The 25528-nt window shown below is 42.2% G+C and overlaps 1 protein-coding gene across 7 annotated transcripts in view; it reads right to left on the bottom strand.

Moving 5' to 3' along the window:
* Nucleotides 1–2852: 2852 nt before the first annotated feature.
* Nucleotides 2853–25528, bottom strand: part of MAJIN (membrane anchored junction protein) — a 54182-nt gene continuing 31506 nt past the window's right edge. For 6 of the 7 annotated variants that reach the window (XM_066978810.1, XM_066978805.1, XM_066978807.1 and 3 more), the window contains 7 exons: nt 23574–23699; nt 20980–21011; nt 20053–20162; nt 16152–16206; nt 7491–7563; nt 5442–5586; nt 2853–3191 (listed from right to left, as the gene is read on the bottom strand). In XM_066978810.1, coding sequence (XP_066834911.1) covers nt 3146–3191; nt 5442–5586; nt 7491–7563; nt 16152–16206; nt 20053–20162; nt 20980–21011; nt 23574–23699 — 587 coding nt within the window. In that variant the 3' untranslated portion in view covers nt 2853–3145. The remainder of the gene's footprint in view (nt 3192–5441; nt 5587–7490; nt 7564–16151; nt 16207–20052; nt 20163–20979; nt 21012–23573; nt 23700–25528) is intronic. The other variant, XM_066978811.1, reaches the window with a different exon arrangement.

The raw sequence follows: 25528 nt of genomic DNA, 5'->3' as shown, positions 1-25528 counted from the left end.
TTGTGTGCACTGGAACCGACAAGCTGCACATTTGCTACCCTGGGCCAACAGCCTGTCATGTTTTTGACAAAATGCTGTACTTTGTTGAACTTTGCCCATTATAATATCATTATAATACCAAAACACACCTCCATCCCAAAGGCTACCTGCCTCCAAGGTGCGACCACACTTCAGCTTGCACTTTAAACTTTTCTAGTCTCTACCTTTAAAAGCAAAGTGAGAAAATTTCACAGCAATTGTAACAAAGGCATGTTGTATAACTAGATGTGTAAGAGCATAGTGATCTTATGACTGCGACCATGTTGTTTAGTCTGTTGTGGAACAGCTCATCCTTAAGCACATGGCACAGGGGGTGTAAGCTGCTGAGCAGAGGAAAAGAGGAAGAAAAATGCAGAACTAACCAAGCCTTGAGACAATGCTGGTGGGACTGTGTCAAGGCTGGTGAAACTTTGCAGCTTGGCTTGTGCCCATGACACTTGCATCTGGAAAAGCTGGCCAAAGGGCAGCAGAGAAAGACAATGATGGATGAAGTAACAACCCTTGTAGAGTCAGTGTATCCCCCAACTCAACTGGTGCACATGCACATTTGTAGACATGCTTATACAACACCAAGGAGGAGTCTGGTGGCCCTTGTGACATGTGTTGGCCCCACATGTCAGAACAGTTACTGGGTAGGAGAGGATAAAATTGGGACTTCCCCAGAGGAGAGGTGCAAGATGCACAACCGAGGTCTACGTTGCCTCAACAGGAATGCCCGTTCAAGCAGTGTGCCTAGCGACTCCTTTCTCTTAGGACACCAATGACTGGGAAAAGCACCGTGCTCATATGTACCATTGTCATCACCCTGGTGTCAGTATTTATGTAAATAGCTCATAAAAAAGCTTGTTTACTTTATATAGATATGTAGCTCTTGTCTGCTCCTTGCTAAGCTGAACCAATCAGCTTCAGCCCCCGGAATCTAACTATAACACAAGAGTCACTCAACCTCCACCTAAAAGATAAAAAATGGTGTAAATTAGCTTAAGGGAGAGAGGATGTTAGGGAAGATACCACTGTGTAAGGAAAGATAAAGATACCTTCTGACTTCTGGGATCAGTTGACAGGCTGAACCTCTCTCCCCTAGCCACTGGGATGCGTTTGGGTTATATTTGAACACTTGGTTATTCCAAGTACATCCCCAGGAAATTTAAAAATCTCTATAGAGTCACTTTATATCTTTTAACTCACTTGTAGCCAGGCTGTGTTACTCATATGTTTTGTATTTGCAAGTGCTTAGCAGACAGTGAATTTATTTATCCTGTGTATCTGTTGCTTTAATAAATTGCACTACTCATTCATCTAGCTATGATAGTTCTCATTGAACGTGACCGAACTCTTCAAGTGTGGCCGTGGTAATTCATGGAACGTGACTAGACTGAGGTTGTATTATGTTATTTGTGAATCCATAATTTTGATAGTTCAGTACACTGAACATGACCGGACTTACAAGTTGGGCATCATTAACCTTTAAAGGAACATGAACTCAGTATATTCCTGAAAGAATATTATATATATATATATATATATGACCTAATTATATATATATATATGGCCTAATATAAATATATATGGCCTAATTATATATAGATATATGGCCTAATTCTTTATAGCAAATATGATGATAAAGGTAATGATGTCTTAGGCTATTGTTTAGTCATAAATAATTACACAAGTTGTACTGTAGTGGTAAAAATCTCCTCCAGAGTATTTCCACCATTTTTGACCTCTTCAGTTCTGTGAACCACAGTACAGGAATTCATCTAATACTAGAAACCTCTGCTTCTTGTGTGGTGGGTACACCCTGCTCCTGTGCTTGGTATAAGTCTTGCACAGGCATGTGAACCACACTAGGCCTCAGTGTGATCTTTCTTTGAACTGGTCAACTTCTTAGCAACAGGGTCCCAGGCAGAGCTCATTCTCATGAAATCTCTCATGGGCAGTAATGAAGGAAACAGAAACTGACTACAAATCAGTCACTTTATGGGATAAATACGTTGCCTCATCTCTTTCTTCTCCATAATCAAAGGAAGAGTCATCTTCACACCATTGCTCTGTTATCTGTGGAGTCTGGTGAAGTCCGACTTCTTGACTCACTCCCTTTAACACCTGTTTTTTATACAACTAGGCCTCCCCTCTGATCAAATCTGGGCCCTGTGGTGTTACTAACTGACAATGACATGATTAAGTGCTAAGGGGAGGTGGACTGCAAACCTGATTCCTAAACAAATTGGCAAAGACCTGAATTCCAGAAAATTACTGATCAAAAGACAACGGCCTCACAATCCTATAAGTAATGATCCCAAACAAGAACTCTTGGAACTCTCCAGAAACCACAATGGGCTACACCCTTGATCTCCCCCTGAGGTGGGATGCTTCTGAGGGTACCCCTGAGAGGATGTGTATGTCAGAGCTAACCCTTCAAAGAACTAACTTGTCTGTGGACAAACACAGACGAGGGAGTAGGGTGAATAATTCATTCTAGGGGATATTTTGGAAGCATGCAACTGGACTTCAAACCCCCCACAGGACCCTGCAAGTAAGTCTTGGGTGAACCTTGCCATTCACAAACCTTTAACTAAGTCACTGTTTCTATTGCAGCAAATTTCTTTAGATCATTGTGTTAATTGACTAATACTTAGATGCTGATTAAGTGCTATTAAAGTAATATAATCTTTGTTATTTGCTATAAAGGTATATAACAATTCCTTAATTGCTGCTACATTAGAGTCATGTAAATCTAATTCTGCTAGCTCTTGGAAAACATTTTTTTTTCTGATTGGGCAAGGATGATTAAAATATCACACAGTTCCAAGATGATGTTTGTTTTATTAGAAGATCATATAATGAGTTTAAAATGTAAAAATACTTATCACACTTAAAGATCAAAATATTAAAGCTTTTTCCAAAAACTATAGGATGTGAAGACATACTATTTCTAACCCAACATCCTCAGTACACTAATTTTAAAATGTAAACAAAGGATAATTTAATTTAAAGCATTTAATAGCTGAGACAAGCAATGTGAAAAGCTGAATTACAAAAGAAACAATACAATCTGACATTCACAGTAGAAGTTTACCTTTCCACAACAATTAATACTTCAAGTTCAGTTCTTTCCACCAAAAAGATGCTGTAGTGGAGAAAAGAATATGCTAGGGAAACAAAAACAAAAGAGCACATTACACTTATAATACTTCTCTGAGAATTGTAATAACAAGGTTGTTTCTCTGCACTAGAATAACATAACTCCAAGTACAAAACTATTCAGAAGAAGACTGAAAAAAAAAAAGAGAGGAATAAAAGAATAACTCATGCCATAATGGTTTAGTCTCAATAGTTAAAGGGACTGACATACATTATGATTAATAAAGATTTTTATTTCTTCCAAATCTGTTACCTACCTATTACTGTGGTTGTTGGACTTGCGGTGTGTAGTGAATAGAATAGTCTTATGCTATGCAGCTTCTACAGCTTTAGAGCACTCTTAGCAATGTCCAGCCACTGTTTGCACAGTTACTTTACATGGTCACTGTTTGCATGATTACTTGATATGGTCACTTTACCTTCTATTTAAAATGATGTATTTTGGAGTCAAAACTACAAAGGCCAAAGTTGCTAAGTGACCAAATAAAGGTCATACTTACCTTAATGGGACTGATCTTCAGTCCCATTCACTCCCAGGGCCTGGAAGGCCCTGTTAGAAGGGGGAATGTGTAAGTCTTAAAAATCTGGTTGTAGATGGCACTCTTTATGTGATACAAGGGCAGTGATTGAAGTCAGTATCCCCTGTGGATTTTTTCCCACAGACAGATAAGAAAAGGGACATTTATTAGGAATGTGCACCTTTCTACAAGAATAAAGCACGAGTGGATGTTTCTTTACCTTGAAGACGTTAGTTTAACCACAGAAAAGGTGTATCTACTGTTCAAGATAATGTAGAATCACCTGCATGTCCAGAATCAAACAGCCACAGATACAGCAAGGACATAGCCAGCACAAGTGGCTTCTCATGTAAGTGAATTAGCTCACATGATATTTATTCCCTACTATCTGTGTAATGATTTCTGGAGGTGACTTGGAAATTAAACTGTTGTTCACATTTTAAAGAAAAGGTACAGCACTGAAGAAGCTTCCAGGCTGAAGTGTAACTGCATTATATGGAAGTTCCCCAGGCCTCCAACCTTAGATGTTGACCACACCAGGGGAACTTGGTGTGCTGACTCTAAGAGGAACTGTAAGGGGTGTGAAGTGGAGCAGAGACGCCATGGCCAGGCTCTGTGATAAGATGGGAACTTGATTGTTCTTGTGCGCACTGGAACCGATAAGCTGCACATTTGCTACCCTGGGCCAACAGCCTGTCATGTTTTTGACAAAATGCTGTACTTTGTTGAACTTTGCCCATTATAATATCATTATAATACCAACACACACGTCCATCCCAAAGGCTACCCATATCCAAGGTGCGTCCACCCCTCACTGATCACACACTCTGAGTTTCTCTGAGCCTATAACTTTAAAAAAAAGCAAGAAAAATTTGCACCAATCGTAACCAAGATATGCATGACTAGAGTTACTCAAGCTCCACCTACAAGACAGAAAATAATATAAATTGGCTTAAGAGAGAGAGGATGTCAGGGAAGATACCACAATGAAGGATACCTTCTGACTTCTGGGATCAGTCGACAGTCTGAGCCTCTCCTCCTCTCTCTCCCCCTCTCCCCCCCCCCCCCCCCCCCCCCCCCTCCAATGGGATGCCTTTAGGTAAGATTTGAACACTTGGTTATACTAAGTGCCTCCCCGGGAAACTTAGAAGTCTATAGAGTCGCTTTATACCTTTTAACGCATTTATAGCCAGGCTGTGTTACTCATACTTTTCGTATTTGTATGTGCTTTGGAGACAGTGAATTTATTTATCCAAAGAACCTGTGTACCTGTTTCTTTAATAAATTGCACTACTCATTAATTGATCTGAGATAGTTCTCACTGAATGTGACTGAACTCTTCAAGTATGGCCGTGGTAGTTCATGGAACGCAACTAGGTTGACGGTGTTTTACGTTATTTGTGAATCCATAATCATGATAGTTCAGTACCCTGAACGTGACCGGACGTAAAACAGCTAATTGGGCATCACTCCCAATTACTTTAACCTTTAACACAACCCTATCACAGCTGAAGCTTCCTCTCATACATAAGCTAGTTTTATTTATTGTTTTCTGTTGTATCTCTGCTCTGCAATGTTTTATGTAAAAAACATCCACCCACCAGAAGAAACAGGTCTCTTTTAAAAATCAGGAAATATGAGAACAGGAGGTTCTCAACCTCAACTAATGGAAAACAAATAATGGACTATGAGGCAGCTTTCAGTAAGAACTACATCTGATCATAGGTGCAGTGTTAGTACCTTCTCCAGAACTTTGAGAGACCTCTTCCTTTTGACTGCACAATTCTGTTGTTCCTGATTTGGTCCATCTGCTGCAGTAGCTGCATTTCACCTTCAGCCTGACTGGTTTCTGTACTTTGTTCCACATTATATTCCGCAGGTTCCCCTGTAACAAACAGGATCAAGAACAAAAATGTGAACTCACTCTTTCCATACTCACTGCATACTGACTGACAGACCTTGAAACTGATATGTACAAGCACTGACTGACATCTAAGAAGTTTCACAGAATCACAGAATGTTAGGGATTGGAAGGGACCTTGAAACATCATCTAGTCCAATCCCCCTGCAGTAGCTGGAACACCTAAATCATGTCACACAGGAACATGTCCAGAGGGGTTTTGCAAGTCTCCAGAGAACGAGACTCCACAACCCCCCTGGGCAGACTGTTCCAGTGTTCTGTCACCCTCACAGTAAAAAAGTTTCATCTAACATTTAAGTGGAACCTCCTATGTTCCAGCTTGCACCCATTTCTCCTTGTCTTATCATTGGAAGTCACTGAGAAGAGCCTGGCTCTGTCCTCCTGACACTCACCCTTTACATATTTATAAACATTAATGATGCCAACCCTCAGTCTCCTCCAAACTAGAGACCCAGCTCCCTCAGCCTTTCCTTGTAAGGGAGATGCTTCACTCCTTTAATCATCTTCGTGACTCTGCACTGGACTCTCTCCAATGCCAAGGAAAAGTTGTTCCATCCCCTTACCAGGGATGGAGGTGGAGCTGACCGGTCTATAGTTACCTGGGTCCTCCTTCTCGCCCTTTTTGAAGACCAGAGTGACATTTGCTTTCTCCAGTCCTCAGGCACCTCTCCCAATGCCCATGACTTACCAATGATGATGGAGAGTGGCCTAGCAATGACTTCCATCAGCTCCCTCAGCACCCGCGGATGCATCCCATGGATTTATGGATGTCTAGCTTGCTTAATCAGTACTTAACCCAGCCCTAATCAACAAAGGCAAACTCCTCCTTTATTCTGACTTCATCTGGGGCCTCAGGGATACAGGGCTCCTCAGGAGAGCCTCTGGCATTATGGACAGAGACAAAGAAGACATTCAGTAACTCCACCTTCTCTTTATCTTCTGTCACCAGGGCACCCACCTCACTCATTAGTGGGCCTACATTGCCTCTAGTGTTAGTTTGATCTGCAATGTATTTGAAGAAGCTGTTTCTGTTGTCCTTGACCCCTCTCGCAAGGTTTAATACTAAGGAGGCTTTAGCTTTCCTAGTTGCCTCCCTAAATACTGACAACAGCCTTATATTCCACCCAACTGGCCAGCCCCTCCTTCCATGATCTGTAGACTCTCCTCTTCCACTTGAGTTTGCCCAGCAATTCCCTGTTTAACCATGCAGGTCTCCTGGCTCTCTTTCCTGACTTCCTGCCTGTTGGGATGCTCTGTTCTTGAGCTCGGAAGAAGCAGTCCTTGAACACTAACCAGCTATCTTGGGCCCCTTTTCCTTCAAGTACCTTGTCCCTTGTCCCATTTCCCCTAGCAAATGCTTGAAAAGGCTAAAAAGTCAGCTCTACAAGTCCAGGGTTGTGTTTCTGCTCAGTACTCTGTTCCTGCCACATGAGATCCTGAACTCCATCATCTCATGGTCACTGCAACTAAAGCTGCCCTCAACCTTCACTACTTCAGCCAGCTCCTTTTTGTTAGTGAGGACAAGATCCAGCAGCACTCCTTTCCAGATCCAGCAGCGCTCCTCTTCAAACGACTTCAATAAATACAGATTGTGAGGTAAATTTCCATCTCACAGTCCAGTCCTGAAAGAGCTATGCAGCCTATGTCTGTGAGTGGGAATTTGTTATGTTGGATGGGAGTCTCAACCAAAATAATTTGTGGACTACAAGCTAGAAAATACCAAACACGATTCTTAAAGGAAAACCAATACAAATAAGAAAAGAAAACCAATTGGTTTCTTATTATAAGAAAACCAATATATTGTAGTTTTTGACTTAAGATGAACAACATGAATGCAACATGTAAGAATCTAGGAACTTCTTACTTACATAAACTCTCTTGGTTACAGCCCATGGTAAAGGATGCTGGACTATGCTCACACTGAATTTCTTTGGAATAATTCTGAAAAGAAAAGCAACCCATAAATTGTGTTATACAATACAAAATTCTATTTTAAATGCAATTTTTGTTTATTTGCTTGCTTTAAGAACTTGGCAAGGTCTACTCTTGTTCTGTGTTAATTTTTTACTTTTAGTATGACAACTTTCCTCAGCAATATATTTCTACCCCTCCGTCTCCAGGACACTCACAGACCTAAAGTAAAGCTGTAATTCATTTAGTAGACTTTAAAATATTACATACTAAAAGAGTAACGGCTGGTATGGTATAGATAGAGATTTTTTTTTAAATGAGGTGCTGTGAGAAATAACAGCCACTTGACAAAACAGACCCCTAGACATTAGACCTGCTCATTCACAGTAGTAGTCAATAGAGTGACAGACAGTTAAGGGGCAGAAGTGAAAAGTGTCAGAAGCAGGAAGTGAGCAAGAATATCAGAAATAAAAAGGGCCACAAAAAACAGAATCTGCATGTATGCTTATTTAAAAGAGAGTGAAATAACTTTGTCATACAGAGAAGATAATATAAGGATAGATTTACTGCCTCTTGATAATATAAGAATAGATTTACTGCCTCTTGCACTAACCTCAGGTTCAAGCAAGATTTAAACTTTAGATGGCTTGAGATCTTTACAGTTTGGTCTCAGAGTAAGGAAGTGTGGTGTTTTTACCCTGCTGGGCAGCTAAACTCCACCACAACAGCTCTCTCACTCCCCCTCCTCAAAGAAAAAGCTGGGGGAGGGGAGCAAAATATGATGGAAAGGGCTCAAGAATTGAGATAAGGACAGGGAGATCATTCAACAATTACTGTCACAGGCAAAACAGACTCAGCATAAGGAGATCAATACAATTTATTGCCTATCCCTAGCAGACTAGAGCAGTGAGAAACTAAAAACAAATTAAAAACACCTCACCCCCCATCCACCCTCTTCTACATCCTCCCCCTGAGTGGTGCAGAGGAATGGGGGAATGGGGGAATGGGGAATGAGGGAATGGTCAGTCTATAGCACTTCGTCCCTGCTGCTCCTTCATAGTCACTCTTCCCCTGCTCCAGTGTGGGGACCCTCCCACAGGATGCCATCCTTCCCAAATTGATCCTGTGTGGGATTCCCACAGGCAGCAGCTCTTCAAGAACTGCTCCAGTATGGGTCCACACCACAGGGTCCATCCTTCAGGAGCAAACTGCTCCAAAAGGGGTCTCCCACAGGTGACAGCTCCCCCCAGATATCCTGCTTCTGCATGAGCTACTCTCCAGTTGCTGCAGCTCCAGCTTCCTGTGGCATCCTTCAGGCCATATCCACCTGCTCCACCACGGGCTCCTCTACAGGCTACAGTGTGGAGATCTGCTCTGCTGTGGTACACCATGGGCTGCAGGGGGACAGCCTGCTCCACCATCGTCCAGGGGAACTTCTGCTCTGGCACCTGGAGTACCTCGTCCTCCTCCTTCTTCATTGGCCTTGGTTTCTGCAGGGTTGTTTCTCACTCCTCTCTCCCAGCTGCTTTTCCACAGCAGGTTTTTCCGTTTCTTAAATCTGCTCTCAGAGGCAAAATCAACATTGCTCACTGGCTTGGCTGTGGCCAGTGTCAGGTCCCTATTTGGGGGACCTTCTCTAACATGGGGCAGCTTCTGGGCTCTGCTCACAGAGGCCACCCCTGCAGCACCCCTGCTACCAAGGCCTTGCCACATAAACCCAGTACAGGAAGGAAAATTATCTTCAGTGACAGGCTGATGGTCTGTCAGTTCTCTTTCTTTCTTTGTTCAACTTCTACCAGTGCCCTTGGTAAGCAGAAAGGTGCATAGGCTGGACTCCAGTCATCCTGACCAGACAGCTGACTGTCAAAATTGAAGGCCTACGAGGTATTTGGATGAGTGCTGTAAATACAACCTATTTAACAGGTGTGTGACTGTGACACTTCCATACTCCTTCTGAATTGAAAGCCGATGTTGTAAAGTTAATGCTAAATGTACTTAGTAGACATAAGTTCTTCATATTTAAGAAGATCCTTCACTTTTTGAGATACATCCTAAAACACTGAGTGGGTTTGGATGCAAAATCATACACTGCTGATAAGCAGAACAAGAACCCTGGAGGAACATTTAGATTCTCCACAGTTCTCTAGCCAGCTGGGAACATCATGGTACTGAGAAAGTACAACAGCTACAGATACGTGTTTTTTTTTCCTAAGAATAATCTTTCTTCTTATTCTGAACACCAAAAGAAACCAAATGGAAAGCATGTAACAGATGCATCTCCTAAAAAAATGCACACAAGGGAGAGATCATCTGCCCACAATTTCATGCAGTACTCATGACATCTGGTCTTTTACTCATAAAAACAACAGTTTGTGACTGAACATCACTCTTGATATAACAGTGCCCTGACTAGTGCAAATGACAGGCACAAGTCATGGTGACATAAGCATCTTTTCTGGAGAAGGGTTACTCCCACGTTCTTCTCACCTGAATTGGTATTCACTGAACTGATGATTCACCATAATTGAAGTTGAATTGGGAATAGCTCAGGCTATGCCCTTCCACATTAGTTAATACAGGGTGAGGTTATGGTGATGTCTGCCATCTAACACAATTTCTAAGGACCCAGTAAGTTAACCTGGAGTTCCAGTGTTCAAGGATTCTAATGTTTGGGAAATTCAGCTACCATCAAGGACGGAAGGCACTCTCAGGACAGTGATTATAGCAAAGTGAGGAACGAAAAAGCACATTTCAGAGGATGACTCTTACCCACCAAAAGAGCGTTTGAAATACCTAAAGAAAGAAAACAGAGAGGGCAGTGAGTAGATACCTGTCACTAGTACTAAAAAGGTGAGCTGAGAAAAAAGTGACACAAGTTTTAGAGATCACAGAATCACAGAATCGTCTAGGTTGGAAGAGACCTCCAAGATCACCTAGTCCAACCTCTGACCTAACACTAACAAGTCCTTCACTAAACCATACCACTAAGCTCTACATCTAAACGTCTTTTAAAGACCTCCAGGGATGTGACTCAACCACTTCCCTGGGCAGCCTATTCCAATGCCTAACAACCCTTTCAATAACGAAGTTTTTCCTAATATCCAACCTAAACCTCCCCTGGCGCAACTTTAGCCCATTCCCCCTTGTCCTGTCACCAGGCACGTGGGAGAATAGACCAACCCCCACCTCGCTACAGCCTCCTTTAAGGTACTATAGAGAGCGATAAGGTCGCCCCTGAGCCTCCTCTTCTCCAGGCTGAACAATCCCAGCTCCCTCAGCCGCTCCTCGTAAGACTTGTTCTTCAGACCCCTCACCAGCTTCGTTGCCCTTCTCTGGACTCTCTCGGAGCACCTCCATGTCCTCCTTGTAGCGAGGGGCCCAAAACTGAACACAGTACTCGAGGTGCAGCCTCACCAGAGCCGAGTACAGGGGCATAATCACTTCCCTAGACCTGCTGGCCACACTGCTTCTTATACAAGCCAGGATGCTGTTGGCCTTCTTGGCCATCTGAGCATACTGCTGGCTCATATTCAGCCGACTACCAACCAGTACTCCCAGGTCCTTCTCTGCCACGCAGCTTTCCAACCACTCATCTCCCAGCCTGTAGCTCTGCTTGGGTTTGTTGTGCCCCAGGTGCAGGACCCGGCACTTGGCCTTGTTGAACCTCATACAGTTGGCCTCAGCCCATCGGTCCAGCCTATCCAGATCCTCCTGCAGAGCCTTCCTACCCTCGAGCAGATCGACACATGCACCTAACTTGGTGTCATCTGCAAACTTACCAAGGGTGCACTCGATCCCCTCATCCAGATCATCAATAAAGATATTAAAGAGAACTAGCCCCAGTTCTGAGCCCTGGGGGACTCCACTAGTGACCGGCCTCCAACTGGATTTGGCTCCATTCACCACAACTCCTTGGGCCCTGCTACCCAGCCAGTTTTTAACCCAACGCAGCGTACGCCAGTCCAAGCCATGAGCAGCCAGTTTCTCAAGAAGAATGCTGTGGGAAACGGTGTCAAAAGCCTTACTGAATTCAAGGTAGACCCCATCCACAGCCTTTCCCTCATCCACCAAGCGCGTCACTTTGTCATAGGAGATCAGGTTCGTCAACCAGGACTTGCATTTCATAAACCAATGCTGACTGGGCCTGATCGCCTGGTTGCCCTGCAAGTGCCGCGTGATGACACTCAAGATAATCTGCTCCATGAGCTTCCCTGGCACTGAGGTCAAACTAACAGGCCTATAGTTTCTCGGCTCTACCCTCCGGCCCTTCTTGTAGATGGGCGTCACATTTGCTAGCCGCCAGTTGACTGGGACCTCCCCTGATAGCCAGGACTGCCAATAAATGATGGAAAGCAGCTTGGCCAGCTCCCCTGCCAGTTCCCTCAGTACCCTCGGGTGGATCCCATCTGGCCCCATCGACTTGCGTACATCCAAGTGCTGTAGCAGGTCGCCAAACATTTCCTCGTGGATTATGAGGGCCACATTCTGCTCCCCATCCTCTTCCACCAGCTCAGGGTACTGGGTATCCAGAGAACAACTGGTTTTGCCACTAAAGACTGAGGCAAAGAAGGCATTAAGCACCTCAGCCTTTTCCTCATCTCGTGTAACTAAGTTTCCCCCTGCATCCAGTAAAGGTTGGAGATTCTCCTTAGTCCTCCTTTTTGTGTTGATGTATTTATAAAAACACTTTTTGTTATCTTTAATGGCAGTAGCCAGATTGAGCTCCGGCCTTTCTAATTTTGTCCCTGCACAGCCTCGCAACATTCTTATAGTCCTCCTGAGTGGCCCGCCCTCTTTTCCAAAGATCATAAACCCTCTTTTTTCTCCTAAGCTCTAGCCACAACTCCCTCTTCAGCGAGGCCAGTCTTCTCCAGTGCCGGCTTGTCTTTGGGCACGTGGGGACAGACCTCTCCCGAGCCTTTAAGATTTCCTTCTTGAGGAGCGCCCAGCCTTCCTGGACTCCTCTGCCCTTCAGAACTGCCTCCCAAGGGACTTTGCCAACCAGTGTCCTGAACAGCTCAAAGTCAGCTCTCTGGAAGTCCAAGACAGTGGTTTTACTGATCCCCTTCTTGACTTTGCCAAGAATAGAGAACTCTACCATTTCGTGGTCACTCTGCCCAAGACAGCTCCCGACCACCACATCTCCCACCAGTCCTTCTCTGTTTGTGAACAGAAAGTCTAGCAGGGCATCTCCCCTCTTAGGCTCACTAACCAGCTGCGTCAGGAAGCTATCTTCCACACTATCCAGAAACCTCCTAAACTGCTTTCTCTGGGCTGTGTTGCATGTCCAGGATATGTCTGGGAAGTTGAAGTCCCCCACGAGAACAAGTGCTGATGATTTCGCAACTTCTGCCAGCTGCCTGTAGAACTCCTCATCTGTCTCCTCATCCTGGTTTGGCGGTCTATATCAGACCCCCACCAGGATGCTTGCCTTGTTGGCCTTCCCGCCGATCCTAACCCATAGGGACTCAACCTTATCATTCCCAGCCTCAAGTTCCACAACATCAAAACACTCTCTAATACAGAGAGCCACACCACCACCCCTTCTGTGCTGCCTGTCCCTTCTGAAGAGCCTATAGCCAGTCATTGCAGCACTCCAGTCACAAGAGTGGTCCCACCACGTTTCTGTGATGGCAACCAAGTCATTGCCTGCCTGCTGCATGATGGCTTCCTGTTCCTCTTGTTTTTTACTCATGCTGCGTGCATTAGTGTAGATGCACTTCAGTTGGGCCATTGCCTTCTCCCACGGCCTTGCCATTGTTCCCCCTGGCACACCTCTAACAAGCCTTATTTCAGCCCCATCCCCCTTCTTACCTAGTTTAAAGCCTTCTGAACGAGCCCTGCCAGCTCCTGGGCTAGGATCCGTTTTCCCCTTAGAGATAGGTGGGACCCATCTGCGGCCATCAGGTTGGGTGCCGAGTAAAGCGCCCCATGGTCAAAAAACCCAAAATTTCTGTGTTGGCACCAGCCTCTGATCACCTGTTTATCAGGTGGGCTTTCTGTGTCCTCTCTGAACCCCTCTCTGCCACTGTAGGGATGGACAAAAACACCACCTGTACTCCTGCTCCATCCACTAACCTTCTCAGTCCCCTAAAGTCCCGTTTGATAACCTTCAGGCTTCTCTCTTCAATATTACCACTGCCAGCCTGGACTATCAAAAGAGGATAGTAATCAGAGGGGCGAACCAGGTTAGGAAGCTTTCTGGCAATGTCCCTGACCCTGGCCCCAGGGAGGCAGCAGACTTCCCTACGGGTAGGGTCAGGCCGGCAAATAGGGCCCTCTGTTCCCCTGAGAAGGGAGTCGCCTACAACGATTATCCTTCTTTCTTTCTTGGTGGAGGCAGTCTTGAGGCATGGAGTCGACTTCCTCGCCTTAGGCATCCTCCTGGATAGACTTTCTACCTCATCCTCACGCACTGGTCTCTCAAGCTCCAGGGCCTCAAATCTGTTGTGTAAGGGAATGTGGGAATGTGGGGACAGTAGGGGGGGGGCATTGCCTGCGAGGTCGAGCAGGGACCTGTCTCCATTCCTCCTCGACTCCTAGGTCCCCTCCCTCAGCCCAACAGCGAAAGGGCAGGGGGTCCACCCCCATTTGGGGTGTCTCACCCTGGTACCTCTCCTTCAGGCCTTGCAGGGAGTTGCTCCACCAGTCTATCTCCCGCTCACACTCCCTGATGGCCCTCAACCTATCCACCTCCTCCCTGAGCTCTGCCACCAGGCGGACCAGGTCATCCACCTGCTCACACCTCACACACACAGTATCTCTGCCTCTCTCTGATGGCAGCAACAGGCTCAGACACTCCCTGCATCCAGAGACCTGAACTGCCATATTTTTGAGCAGGCAGTCAGTCTGGGTGGTTACAGACTTTCCAGAGAGAGCTCTCTGCCTAGTGTAGACCATTGCGGCCTAGCTAGTGGTAGACAGCCAGTAGATGAGTTGTTCTTATGGGCGGGACGGAACGCTCTGCCCTGCCTGAGCGCGCCCTGCCTGCACACACTGCTGCGCAAACTGCCGTGCCCCACCCTTCTGACGCGCTCCGCCCTGTTTGACCCCCCTGGTCACCACGCTTCTGGTCGCTCGTGCTCCCTAGGGGCTGCTTTTGAACATCAGGGTAGAGGGGCGTTGCTGGTTCCGCCTACGCCTCGTCAGCCTCCCTTGTGAGGGCTGCCAGGTCCTGGCGGCTCCCTCGGCTGCATCAAGTGGTCTCAATGCCAGAAAAAAAGCCCTGCTCACCTCGATCCCCCGCTCTGCCGCAGAACGCGTCTGCCCCAGAGCTGATCGCCTCGGAGATAAGTAAGTCTGCCTCTTTTAGAGAAGTTCTTCTATACTGACTGCTCCCAAAGAGTAACAGGCATTCTCTTTACTATCTTGAAAAAGCTGACAAACTTGTCAAAAGTCCCTCTTCTGAAAGAATATTTGGGGCTTACAAAAAAGGTAAGGGTTGTTTCAATATCAGAGTTTAATCTGTGCAGGCTGAAGATAACCATGCAACCTGCTAACACCTGAAAATGCAAGCTATTGTATATCACTCCAGAAAAATTATGATTGTATTGCACCTTTGTGTGTGGAGAATGGTGTGGTGGAGTTCAGCTACCCATCAGAGTAAATCCACCACAGAGTTCCAAAAGGTTCTGGACATAGGAGCATCATGTTGTTACACAGAAACACATAGAAATCCAGGTATTTGATTCAAGTGTTCACCTCACAAGGAACAGTAGGAGCTGAATCTGTTCCTTTGATACTACCAGGCAAATTCCTTTGTGGACAATCCGATGAGGAAGTAGTTTACCTACTCTGAAAAGACTCCCCTAAGAGCATGGGATTAAGAAAGGCCAGGAAGGTGATAGTATGGCAGGAATTTGAACTAAATTTAGAATAAGTATCAGTATCCTGGAAATAGATCAAGTGCACTGTGACATTTAGAAGGATGTGGAACACATAACAGAAGGAAAATGGGAGTGTTAGGGAGGAACGTATTCCCTAAAGGGTGTGCCCAAAGGTAGCTCTGTAAAAGCAGCTTTTTTTGCAGACTGATTCTTGACGGCTAGGAGAGAGAGAATCTTCCCCTTCTGACAAGGTCTTTTGAGAACCATAGATTTAGGAAGCAACTGCTTCTAATTATTCCTTCTGGAATAATTACTTTGTAAACCTGACCGCTGATGACATAGTGAGAAAACTCGTGATACTGTTTAAAGAGGAAGTAGATGCCCACAAGGCCATCTACACAGAGTAGTGTGTGGTGACCAGTAAGTATTGACACTGAAGTCTGTATCAAGGTCAGCACCTACTGCAGGCCCATTATGCGGCCCTATATGAAGAGGCATCTGAGGTAAAAGAACACAACTAGAGTCTTGAAGTCAAGGTAAGGCATTCGTCAGGTTCATCTCTGAGAGGCTAAGCTTACCCCTATTGTTCTTAGTTTGAGAATCAGAAAAGCGCATGTAGTCTCTCTGTAAAACTCATCATGTGACTAATTTTAATAAGAAGCAATCAAAAATGTTCTCTATCACAGATGCAAGTGAAAAAAAAATTACCTGAAGGCACTTTTATGCTTGCCATTTTAAGAATCAAGGACTAAACAAATGCTGTTGCATCTTTCTGAGTATTCTGCAGCTTACCATTTCAAATCCATGCTTTGCTTTAATTATATGATGAACGTTCTCAGCTCCAGGTCTAAAAATAAACCAAATATTACAAAAAAGAAGCAAACATGTAAATAGCCACCTAGGTATGTTATTATAAACCTCTAGCCTATGATATATATACCCTTAATATATATTTGTACTCATATTTCAAATTTTCACTTAAAAAATGAAAATACGGATACATTACAGTAGAGAAGTTTTCCAGTAGAGAAGCTTTCTGCTTCTCTAGAAAAAACAAAAAGCACTTAAAGACAACAGAAGTGTTAAGTGGCATAGAAAAGGTGATGAGCAGTGAGTTCAGAAAGCTTGCAAATCATACAAGGTTATCGACATAAAGAAAAGGGATGACAGCAAAGAACCGTAGAAGGGTCCTACAAGACTTGTACATGGAGGAATACAATGGCAGAGAAAATTGTATAGAGAAGTATGAAGTGATGCATGTGGAGAAAAACAATCCGCTTTAAACTGATCAACATAGATAATACAAAATATTATCTATGGAGATAATTAATAATTACATTTCTATCCCTATTAGGGGATAGAAATTCTGACAGCTGAACACTTGGTAGTACCCTCAAAAAAAAAAATCCAAAGTTAGGAAAAGGGAGGAATTACTAGCAAAAGAACAGAAAACAAAATTGAAAAATGGGATTATGGCACTGTACAAAGGCAAGGCTCTCCCACACCTCAAGAATACTATGTGCTGGCTTGGTCCCCCAGCATTAGATGGGGAATCTGGAGAGTTCCTCCTTTTCTGTAAGTTGGAAAGGCTCAGAGAAGAGGAACAAAAGCTATCAAACATACAGAATCATTTTTCTTTGAGGAACAACTGAGCAGACAAATAAGACTTAACAGACGGGAAAAGAGAAAGTATTAGAGAGGATAAGAATTTTACAAAGTCCAAGTAAGGAGAGGAGAGTGGAAAGGGACTTAGCATTCACCGTCTCTCCAGCACAAGAGACATGCCAATTGAATTAATGGGAACTAGGCTCAAAATGAGCAAGTGAAGGAGACTTTTCATTCCAACAGTAGATGACCAGTGGAACTCCTTGACTAACAAGTCCCAAGACCTTTAAAATATGAGTAAAAAATGGACGTGGCTGCAAAGGGAGACTGTAAAATTGCATATAGGAAGAGGGATCCTCTGAGGGTTATTAACTTGACAAACTGCATTAGCTTCAGGAAAGTCTCTAAACTGACAACACTTAAAGACTGGGAGAGTATTTAGAAGGTACCACAGACATTTGCTCTGTTCCTCTTCTTACCTGGATATCTATTTCTGGCACATGCTAAAGACAGGAAATTAGACAGACCCTTGGTCTGAACTACTGGGTGGGTTCCCAGGTTAAGATCTTTTATTTCCATAATCTTTTTCTTAAGGCACATACAGTATCCCCTCCCACAAAACAAAAATCTCAAATTGACAAATTGAGAGATGGGTTTGTCAAAATAGTTGACAAATCATAATTTTTTCTTTCTTGTAGTTTAACTACAACCAAACTTGGGGAAGCAGGGGTCTATATATGACTTAAGTACAGAATTGTACATTTTATTCAGGTAAGAGGGTCTGCATTGCATTCATTTGCAGATCTGCAGAGTTGTTGTGAGACACTGTGCATAATGGGCTGCCCAGGGAGGTGGTTGAGTCACCATCCCTGGAGGTCTTTAAAAGACGTTTAGATGTAGCCCTTAGTGATATGGTTTAGTGTAGGACTTGTTAGTGTTAGGGCAGAGGTTGGACTAGGTGATCTTGGAGGTCTCTTCCAACCTAGACGATTCTGTGATAATTTTGGTGTCACCACTTTAAAAGAGATAGAAGTATGGAATGCTGTTCAGAGAAGTGCAGTGTTTTTAGGAAGGGAGAAATAACTTAACACATGAGGTTTAAAACACCTTGTCTAAGAAGTAAAAAAAAATCAAGAGCTGGTATGATTGCAGTGGAAAAACACCTTCCTAGGGTAGGAAACACTCAGAATGAATAAGCAATTCAGTCCAACAAAGTAATCAGAAAAAATGGTAAATGACTTGAAGTCAACGCCTCACCAATTTCGTTTTGAAATAATAAATAGACTTTAAAATGATTAATTGTTTTAAAGTTCTTCTGCAATAGTGTAACTGTTGGGTCAAGATACAGGATTAAGAGGAAACTGCCAGATAATGAAATAACTACTTCTGAGTATGTATTTTATGGTAAAGGTCAGAAACGGCTATTGAATCCACTTCTGATTCTACAGAAATGAATCTACAACTCACATGTTGGCTAAAAGAGTTTAAAAAGTATTCTAGATCCTGCTCTCATTCTTCACAAATTTGCAACAGTTATTATCTCTAGAAACACTTGGGCAAAAAAAAATGAAAGGATTACTTTTGAATGAACAGGAAAAGAACTGGCTTCAGTCTTCACCTGTTCTAATTTCTGCATGAAACAAATTTGGAAATTGGTTAGACTATACAGTAAAAAGGGAAATGATTTGACATGGTCTGTAAGCTACCAAGGAAGGAGAAAGGTGAGCATAAACACCAGATTCCAACACTGGATTTGGGATAGTTTGTCATGTATTTGCAAATATTAAGTGCAGGCACTATTTTATTTTTAAAGCTAAACTCTAGATAATAAGGTGATATATTTTAGAGAGTAAAGAAGCTTGCTAGACTATTAATATTGTGCCTGTCTCTGAAAGACAGTAAAGAATTGAGTTTGAGATTAGCCATGGTGAACCAGTGTTGCACCTTGTCGTCAAGGAGGCCAACAACATCCTGAGCTGCATTAGGTGGAATGTTACCAGCAGGTGGACGGAGGTGGTTCTTTATTTTTACTCAGGACTTATGCGGCCACATCTGTGTGCTGTGTTCTGTCTGGGCTCCCCAGGAGAAGACTTGGACTCACTGGGGCAAGTCCAGCAAAGGACCACAAAGATGATTACAGGACTGTAGATCTTTTCATATGATGACAGGCAGACAGAGCTGTGACTGTTTAGCCTGGAGAAGGCCCAGGGTGGGATCTTATCAACATATGCTTGTTGAGAGGGAATGAAGAAGAGGAAGCTGTACTCTCTTCAGTAGTGTACAATGACAGAACAAAAGGCAATGCGCACAAACTGAAAAATGTGAAATTGATATGAATGTAAGAAAAAAAACTTTTTTGTGTGTGCAGTTGTGGTCAAGCACTGGAATCAGTTGCCCAGGGAAGTCGTGGAATCTCCACCCCTGGACTTATTCAAAACCTCACTGGACACGGTCCTGGGCAACCAGCTCTAGCTGACCATTGGACCATGGACTAGGCAGTCTCAAACATCCCTTCCAACCTTCAATCATTCTGTGAAATCCAGAGATATAGACACATTTTGGAATAACCATCAGTAGTTCAGTTACCAAGCAATCTGAACTGAAAGATGTGTGCAAACACAACACATGTACATTCTGTGAGACTTTAAAGCACTTTGAAAATAATAAGCTCAAATGTGTTTTGCCATCAATCTTAGGCTGAGAGGCAGCATTCATTAGCTGACTCACAGAAACAGAATAGAAAATTGTTCCCAGTTTTCCCCTTGTCATTTTTGGCTCAGGTGTGCAAGCCAATACAATGTTTTGTGTAGTTTCTTAATTCTCATCCCTCTGTAATTTTATATACAACATTAAGACAAAGGAGTTAAAGGGGAAGATTTATGTCCCCTATTAAATGGCATTGGAACCTGAAAGCATATGATAAGTCTTCTCCAAATAAGGGCAATACTGCTTAAATTCTTTCATCTAGGAAGAAAATGAAAAAGAACAATGGGGCAAAGGGCTACACAGCAATGACGTATGAGGATGGTCAATGGCACATGAAAAATATTTACATACACCCTGGAAGAATATTTTGTAGTCAACTGACCTGTTGATACATGACTTTGGGTATGAGGTCTCTGCTTGACCTTCAAGTCTTCTCCTCTTCACTGTTTCTTCGATTTCAGTACTTTCTGACATCTCATTTCTTCTCTTGACCTTCAAAACATTGCAAACTTTGCATTGGTAACATTTGATTTTGACTTGTCTATTTTATAACAAAATTCAAAGTAAATATACATTTAAATTTAGCAAAATTGTTCACATATATGTAATGAAAACAAACAAAAAGATTCATGAATAAACTACTAGCTTCTTTATTCAAAGGGTTGATAAGCAGAGAGGACATCCAGAAAATTATGCTCAACAGTTTTAAGCTCAAAATTGTGCTTTCAGGGCATCATATTTTCTCTGTCTTTAGAAGAGTGCCTTGATTTTAGTAGGAGTGTAGTTCTAACAGAGATAGTGGGATTTCTTTGGGAGAATTTGGACAGGACATCTTCACTAACTTCATCTTCAGATACATATCCATATTGAAAACAAACCCATCCTGAGCTCTCATTAAACAAAAGCATTCCAAATTAGCTTAACTTTCTTGTTTATGACATATACACTACTTAGGAAACAATTATTCAGAAATGACCTCATACAGACTTTTACATTGAGGATATTGGACAGGTCAGTTCAGACTTGTAGAAAGTACACTTAACTAAAGCCAGGAAGGTGCTAAGGTCCTGAGGCAGGACTTCATTTAAAGTCCACTGGAATTAACGTAAGTATTTCACCTGACTTGAATGGTTTTAGCTGAGAATTGAATGCCAATTGAAATTGCCTGACTGGTACCTAGGAATTGGAGAACTATAGAATTGCCTATATTTAAATACTTTTGGCTGTAATTTGGAATTTCTCTCTATATATATATTCTGCTTCTACAGACTGTTTAAAATATAATTCAAAACACACACACACAACTTACAAGTTCATAACTGTCATTGTTTACTTCTTTACCTGTAACAGAGGAATTACAAAATTTGGTGAATATTTACACTGGAGTTTCTTTAACCAACTTAAAAGTAAATTTTTGCATTGTACCTCACTTTCTGAGAACAAGGCAGACTGTGCTGAACTTGCATATGATATGCTGAAATTGAAAAACTGTAAATACAACTCTAGAACAGCTGTAGAATTAGAATTCCTGCCAATGAATGTCACACGTTGATGGCAATGGGGACAATTGTTATTCTTGAAAAAGTGAAAGAAGCCTTCAGAAGAGAAGAATGAACTTTAGAACTGTTAGCGTCACACTGTGATCTGGCATCAGATAGAAGATGCAAGGACATCTGGAGCATAGGCTCCAGAAAATATTGACCATCTAACCTCTTATGCATGAGATCCATACATAGTTTCCTGAAGAAAAATCCCCGTGAACAGAAACCAGAAACATTGGTGCCTGAAATTTACGGCATGTTATGCTGCACATATTTTTATAATAGAAATGTTGTACAAATATCTGGGGAGGGCAGTTAAATACTGGAGTAAGTAAGGTGTACAGGGAAGTGAGAGAGTTCTCCATGTTTAGAAGTTTTTACATCAAAACATGTTATGTTTGGCAGGGGATGTTACAACACAAGCAAATGAGTGAGACTAAGAGATTACTATTTCATTTTATAAATGAAAGAAGACTAGAATATCTAATTAGCAGTTGTAAGACAAAAAAAGGAAGCTTTCCTTGGGGACCAGTAACAAGTTAGAACAAGAAACTGTAAGAATAAACACTATTTTTTCACAACAGAGAAGGATAAATGTTAAGTCCCACACAGACCTTAGTTGGGGCCTGAGCCTGTTCAGTGAATTCGTAGAAAATGTGGAAAATGAGACACTCGTGAGGTGACAACATTTACTAGTTAAACAAAAGACATTTCCATTATTACTATCATTATTCAGAGAAACAAAAGCATTCTTTCTTTATAAAAACAACAACAAAGAATGTGATGAAATGGCAGGTGGAGTTCAATGTCAGCAAGCATTGTAAAGTACAAGGAATTAAAAAATGCTGTCCATATGCAGTACTGGCTCCAACCCAGTTACTGACATTACGCAGTGAATGTTGGGAGCCACTGGTCATTACTTCATAAAAATACTAGCTGAAAAGTCAGCAGTGGCTGAAAAGGCAAATAGAAATCCAGTAAATTATAGCAAAGTAAAACAAAACAAAAGAGAATACATCGTTATTCCCAATTTCAAATCTATAGTACAGTCATACTGAATGCAGTTTTGCTCCCCCTACTTTAAAGATATGGTAGACATGAAGGGCAGAGCAGAACAAGGTATTGAAAAGCTTCTGTTCAAGGACGTCTAAGCACACCTGAACTTTTCAGTTTCGAACAGAACATAACTGAAAAGTCATAGGATATGAATTCATGATGAGAACACAGAAAGGGAAGGTGAATTGTTATTATTGTGCCTACCTCGAATAAGAAGAAAGGGGCATGAAATGCAATGATCTAGCAGCAAGTGTAAAAACAACCAGCAGGACTTTTTCAGGCAGTGCACCCTGAAATTCATTGTATGTGATGCTGCAGTGCCAAAATGGAAAAGAAGGTTCCAAAAGCAACTTTGTAAGTTCAGGGAAAAACAGTTCATGAGAACAAATAGAGAGAGAAATTGACTTGTAAAGCCTTTCCAGTGTGAATTGATGGAGACTGGTGAGCTGTCCTGCAAAAAGTATTTTTGTATGCACGGGGATTTATATACTAACCCAAAGCATCTGTTATCAACCACACTCAAAGGCTAAATTCTGGCTAGCTGGATCTTCAGGCTGAGCCAGGAAGGTTATTCATACAGCTTCAGACTTGCTCCTCTGAGCCTTCAATATGTTTTGTACTGTGGTAGTTGATGCTTTCCATGAACCTGTGACAGGGTATGTCATTCCTGTCATTTTGGAATGGGACAATATTTGTTCAACAACTCAACAGTTTTAAAAAGACCTTCAGCTTCACCATGATTTTTAAATATGTCCTCAACACTTTTGAGGATAAGAAGGAAATTCACTGGAGAAGTTTCAGGATCTGCTTTATCATCTGGGAGTCCCAGAGTTAGCGAAAAACTATCCCAAGATACTTAGCTTCTTAAAATCAGCATGAGATAACACAAAAGAGAAAAGCAGCCTGCAGCAGCGATTCTAGAAGCATTATTGTAGAAAAGTGAAAGCTAGAGGCAGCTTCCTAAGCTTTTTTTTTCTGATGGGAAAAGGTGAAGAGGGATTTATCAGTGAAGACAGAAGTATTTACCTTCTGAGTATGCCATGGGCAAGATCTCCAGAGAATTATTTTTTTTTCTGCAGATGCTGCTAGAAGACTTCCTGTTCATATGCCTATAACTGAGCTGGCAAACATCATATGTAGATGTATATATCTGAAAGCTGCAGCAGAATTACTTCACCAGTGTTTCAATGAAAAAGCTAACTTCAGAGTAGAAAAGTATATTTTTATTTAAGAGCAATAATGGCACCATGCTGCAACATACTCATTTGTTTCCCAAAATTATCCAAACATAACCATACAGACTTACCAAAAGATAAATTTTGCTGAAATGAGTTGAGTTCTAGATACATAGTGCAAATGTAGGGATAAGGCAAAAGATGTACATTTTTGTGTTTGAATCTCATTTTTGATACTCTCTCCCATTTACGCAAATCTGAGAATGATGTTAAGACTTATGAACCTAGCACTAACATTTTAAAAGTACAGGAGTCCTGAGAATGCCTTACAAGCTTCAAAAATCATACTATACTGAACACATGTATAAAGCAGCAAATACAATCTGTGGGTACTAACTTTGTGAAAAAACACTAGTAACACGTAACAAAAAACACTCATCCAGGTGATACTCTTCCATCAGTAGCTTGTATTAATATGTTGTGTTTCCTTAACTGTATTTGGCTCAAGTCCTGACATTCTCCCTCAAGCAACAACATGCCAGGCTCTTCCAACCCTACGAATAAAACCTAATCAGCATTCCTAACTATAAGGTAATTATTTTAGAAATCAAAAGGGACTAGGATTCATATGAGTAGCATCACTACATCTACTTCATAGTTCAAAGTGAGGAAAAAGAAAAGATAACTGACATGACAGCCAGCACCTATGAGCTCATACATGCAAGATTGTGTGGTTCTAGACAGCAATTTCCTTACATGCTTCTGATACAAAGAAGAAACAGATAAAATGAACATTTTTAGCCTATTTGCTAGCTGAAACTAACATCCTGAGGAGTGGAGATGGAGACCAAGATTTGCCTAAATGAAACACTTACACGATCAGTTCCTTTAAGGTATGAAATCGCTCACTTGAGTTTTTCTTCAAGGACTTCCACAGCTGGTGATTAACTACAAGTTATGCTGCAGCTAGGAGTTCTACACATAACTACAGGATTATCTACAGGATAATCTAACACAGTAGCCCTCTGAGATTGCACTTGTCATCAAGGACAGTGCTAGCGTGTAATGTGGATGGGCTTCCAAGTTCTAGAATATAAATGTGTGAATCAAAGACTCCTCAAGCATGCAAGCAAGGCTAGCTGGGCTTTACTGAAGTAAACCAACAATAAGGCTAGATTTTTTTATCTACAGATCCTAGATGAGGAGAGCTACCCTCTGTGATCCCAGTTATGTTGTTTCAAAAGTCTGGGCAACTTGGGAAAGATTTATGTTCCCACTAGTATTACCAAATAATGCTCTTCACGTACCTCAGTCATGCAGCTGGACTTTATCAAAGTGTCAAACATGGCATACAAACAATTCCAGAATGGTATCTGAATGTGCAGGTTTAATTTCACACCAATGCTTGCATAAGTCTCAGGAACACATTACCCTTACAGAATCTTGCACAAATTGACCATACAAACGAGATCTAATCCCACACTCTGCTGTCAAAAAATGACTGTCACAAAATAAAAGCCATTTAATGAAGAGATGAGCTGAAGAACATCTTGGCAAAGGTTAGAAATTGATCCCTACAGACAGAACAAAATGAGTAAGAGACACACACACACACACCCCTCAGAGTGCACAGAGGCTGTTAAAAAGCCCCATGAGCAAACACCATCACTTAGACTTTTAGAAGCAGTTCTTAGGAGCAACAATCAAATGATCATGTCTGTCAAAATGGAGATAAAGAGTACATAACCTGCAGCAACTTCTGGGTGATATCCATCAGATTTGACATGGCTATGGAAAGTTGCATGAGAAGTGCTGTTGAAATGGTTGTGTGGTTAACATTTATCAAACAATAATTTGCTAGTTAATCATCATTCTGTCTCAGCTTTCCAAAACCATGGGGATTTTCAAGAAACTGGTGGAAGACCTTTTATCAGTTCATATATCCATGAAATACGAATGTGAATAAACAGAAACTACAGCTAACATCCTCTGTGAAAACCATGTATTCTAGTTCCAATAAAAATGTCTCAAGAATTCTGCATCTCAAGAAAATTCAGAGAACTGAAGGAACGGCAGACAATTTGTA

The sequence above is a fragment of the Anser cygnoides genome, chromosome 17 (genome assembly GCF_040182565.1).
Source record: "Anser cygnoides isolate HZ-2024a breed goose chromosome 17, Taihu_goose_T2T_genome, whole genome shotgun sequence".
In the NCBI taxonomy this organism is placed as follows: domain Eukaryota; kingdom Metazoa; phylum Chordata; class Aves; order Anseriformes; family Anatidae; genus Anser; species Anser cygnoides.
The sequence above is the reverse complement of the archived record's forward strand: the minus strand, read 5'-3'. Positions and strand labels throughout refer to the sequence as shown.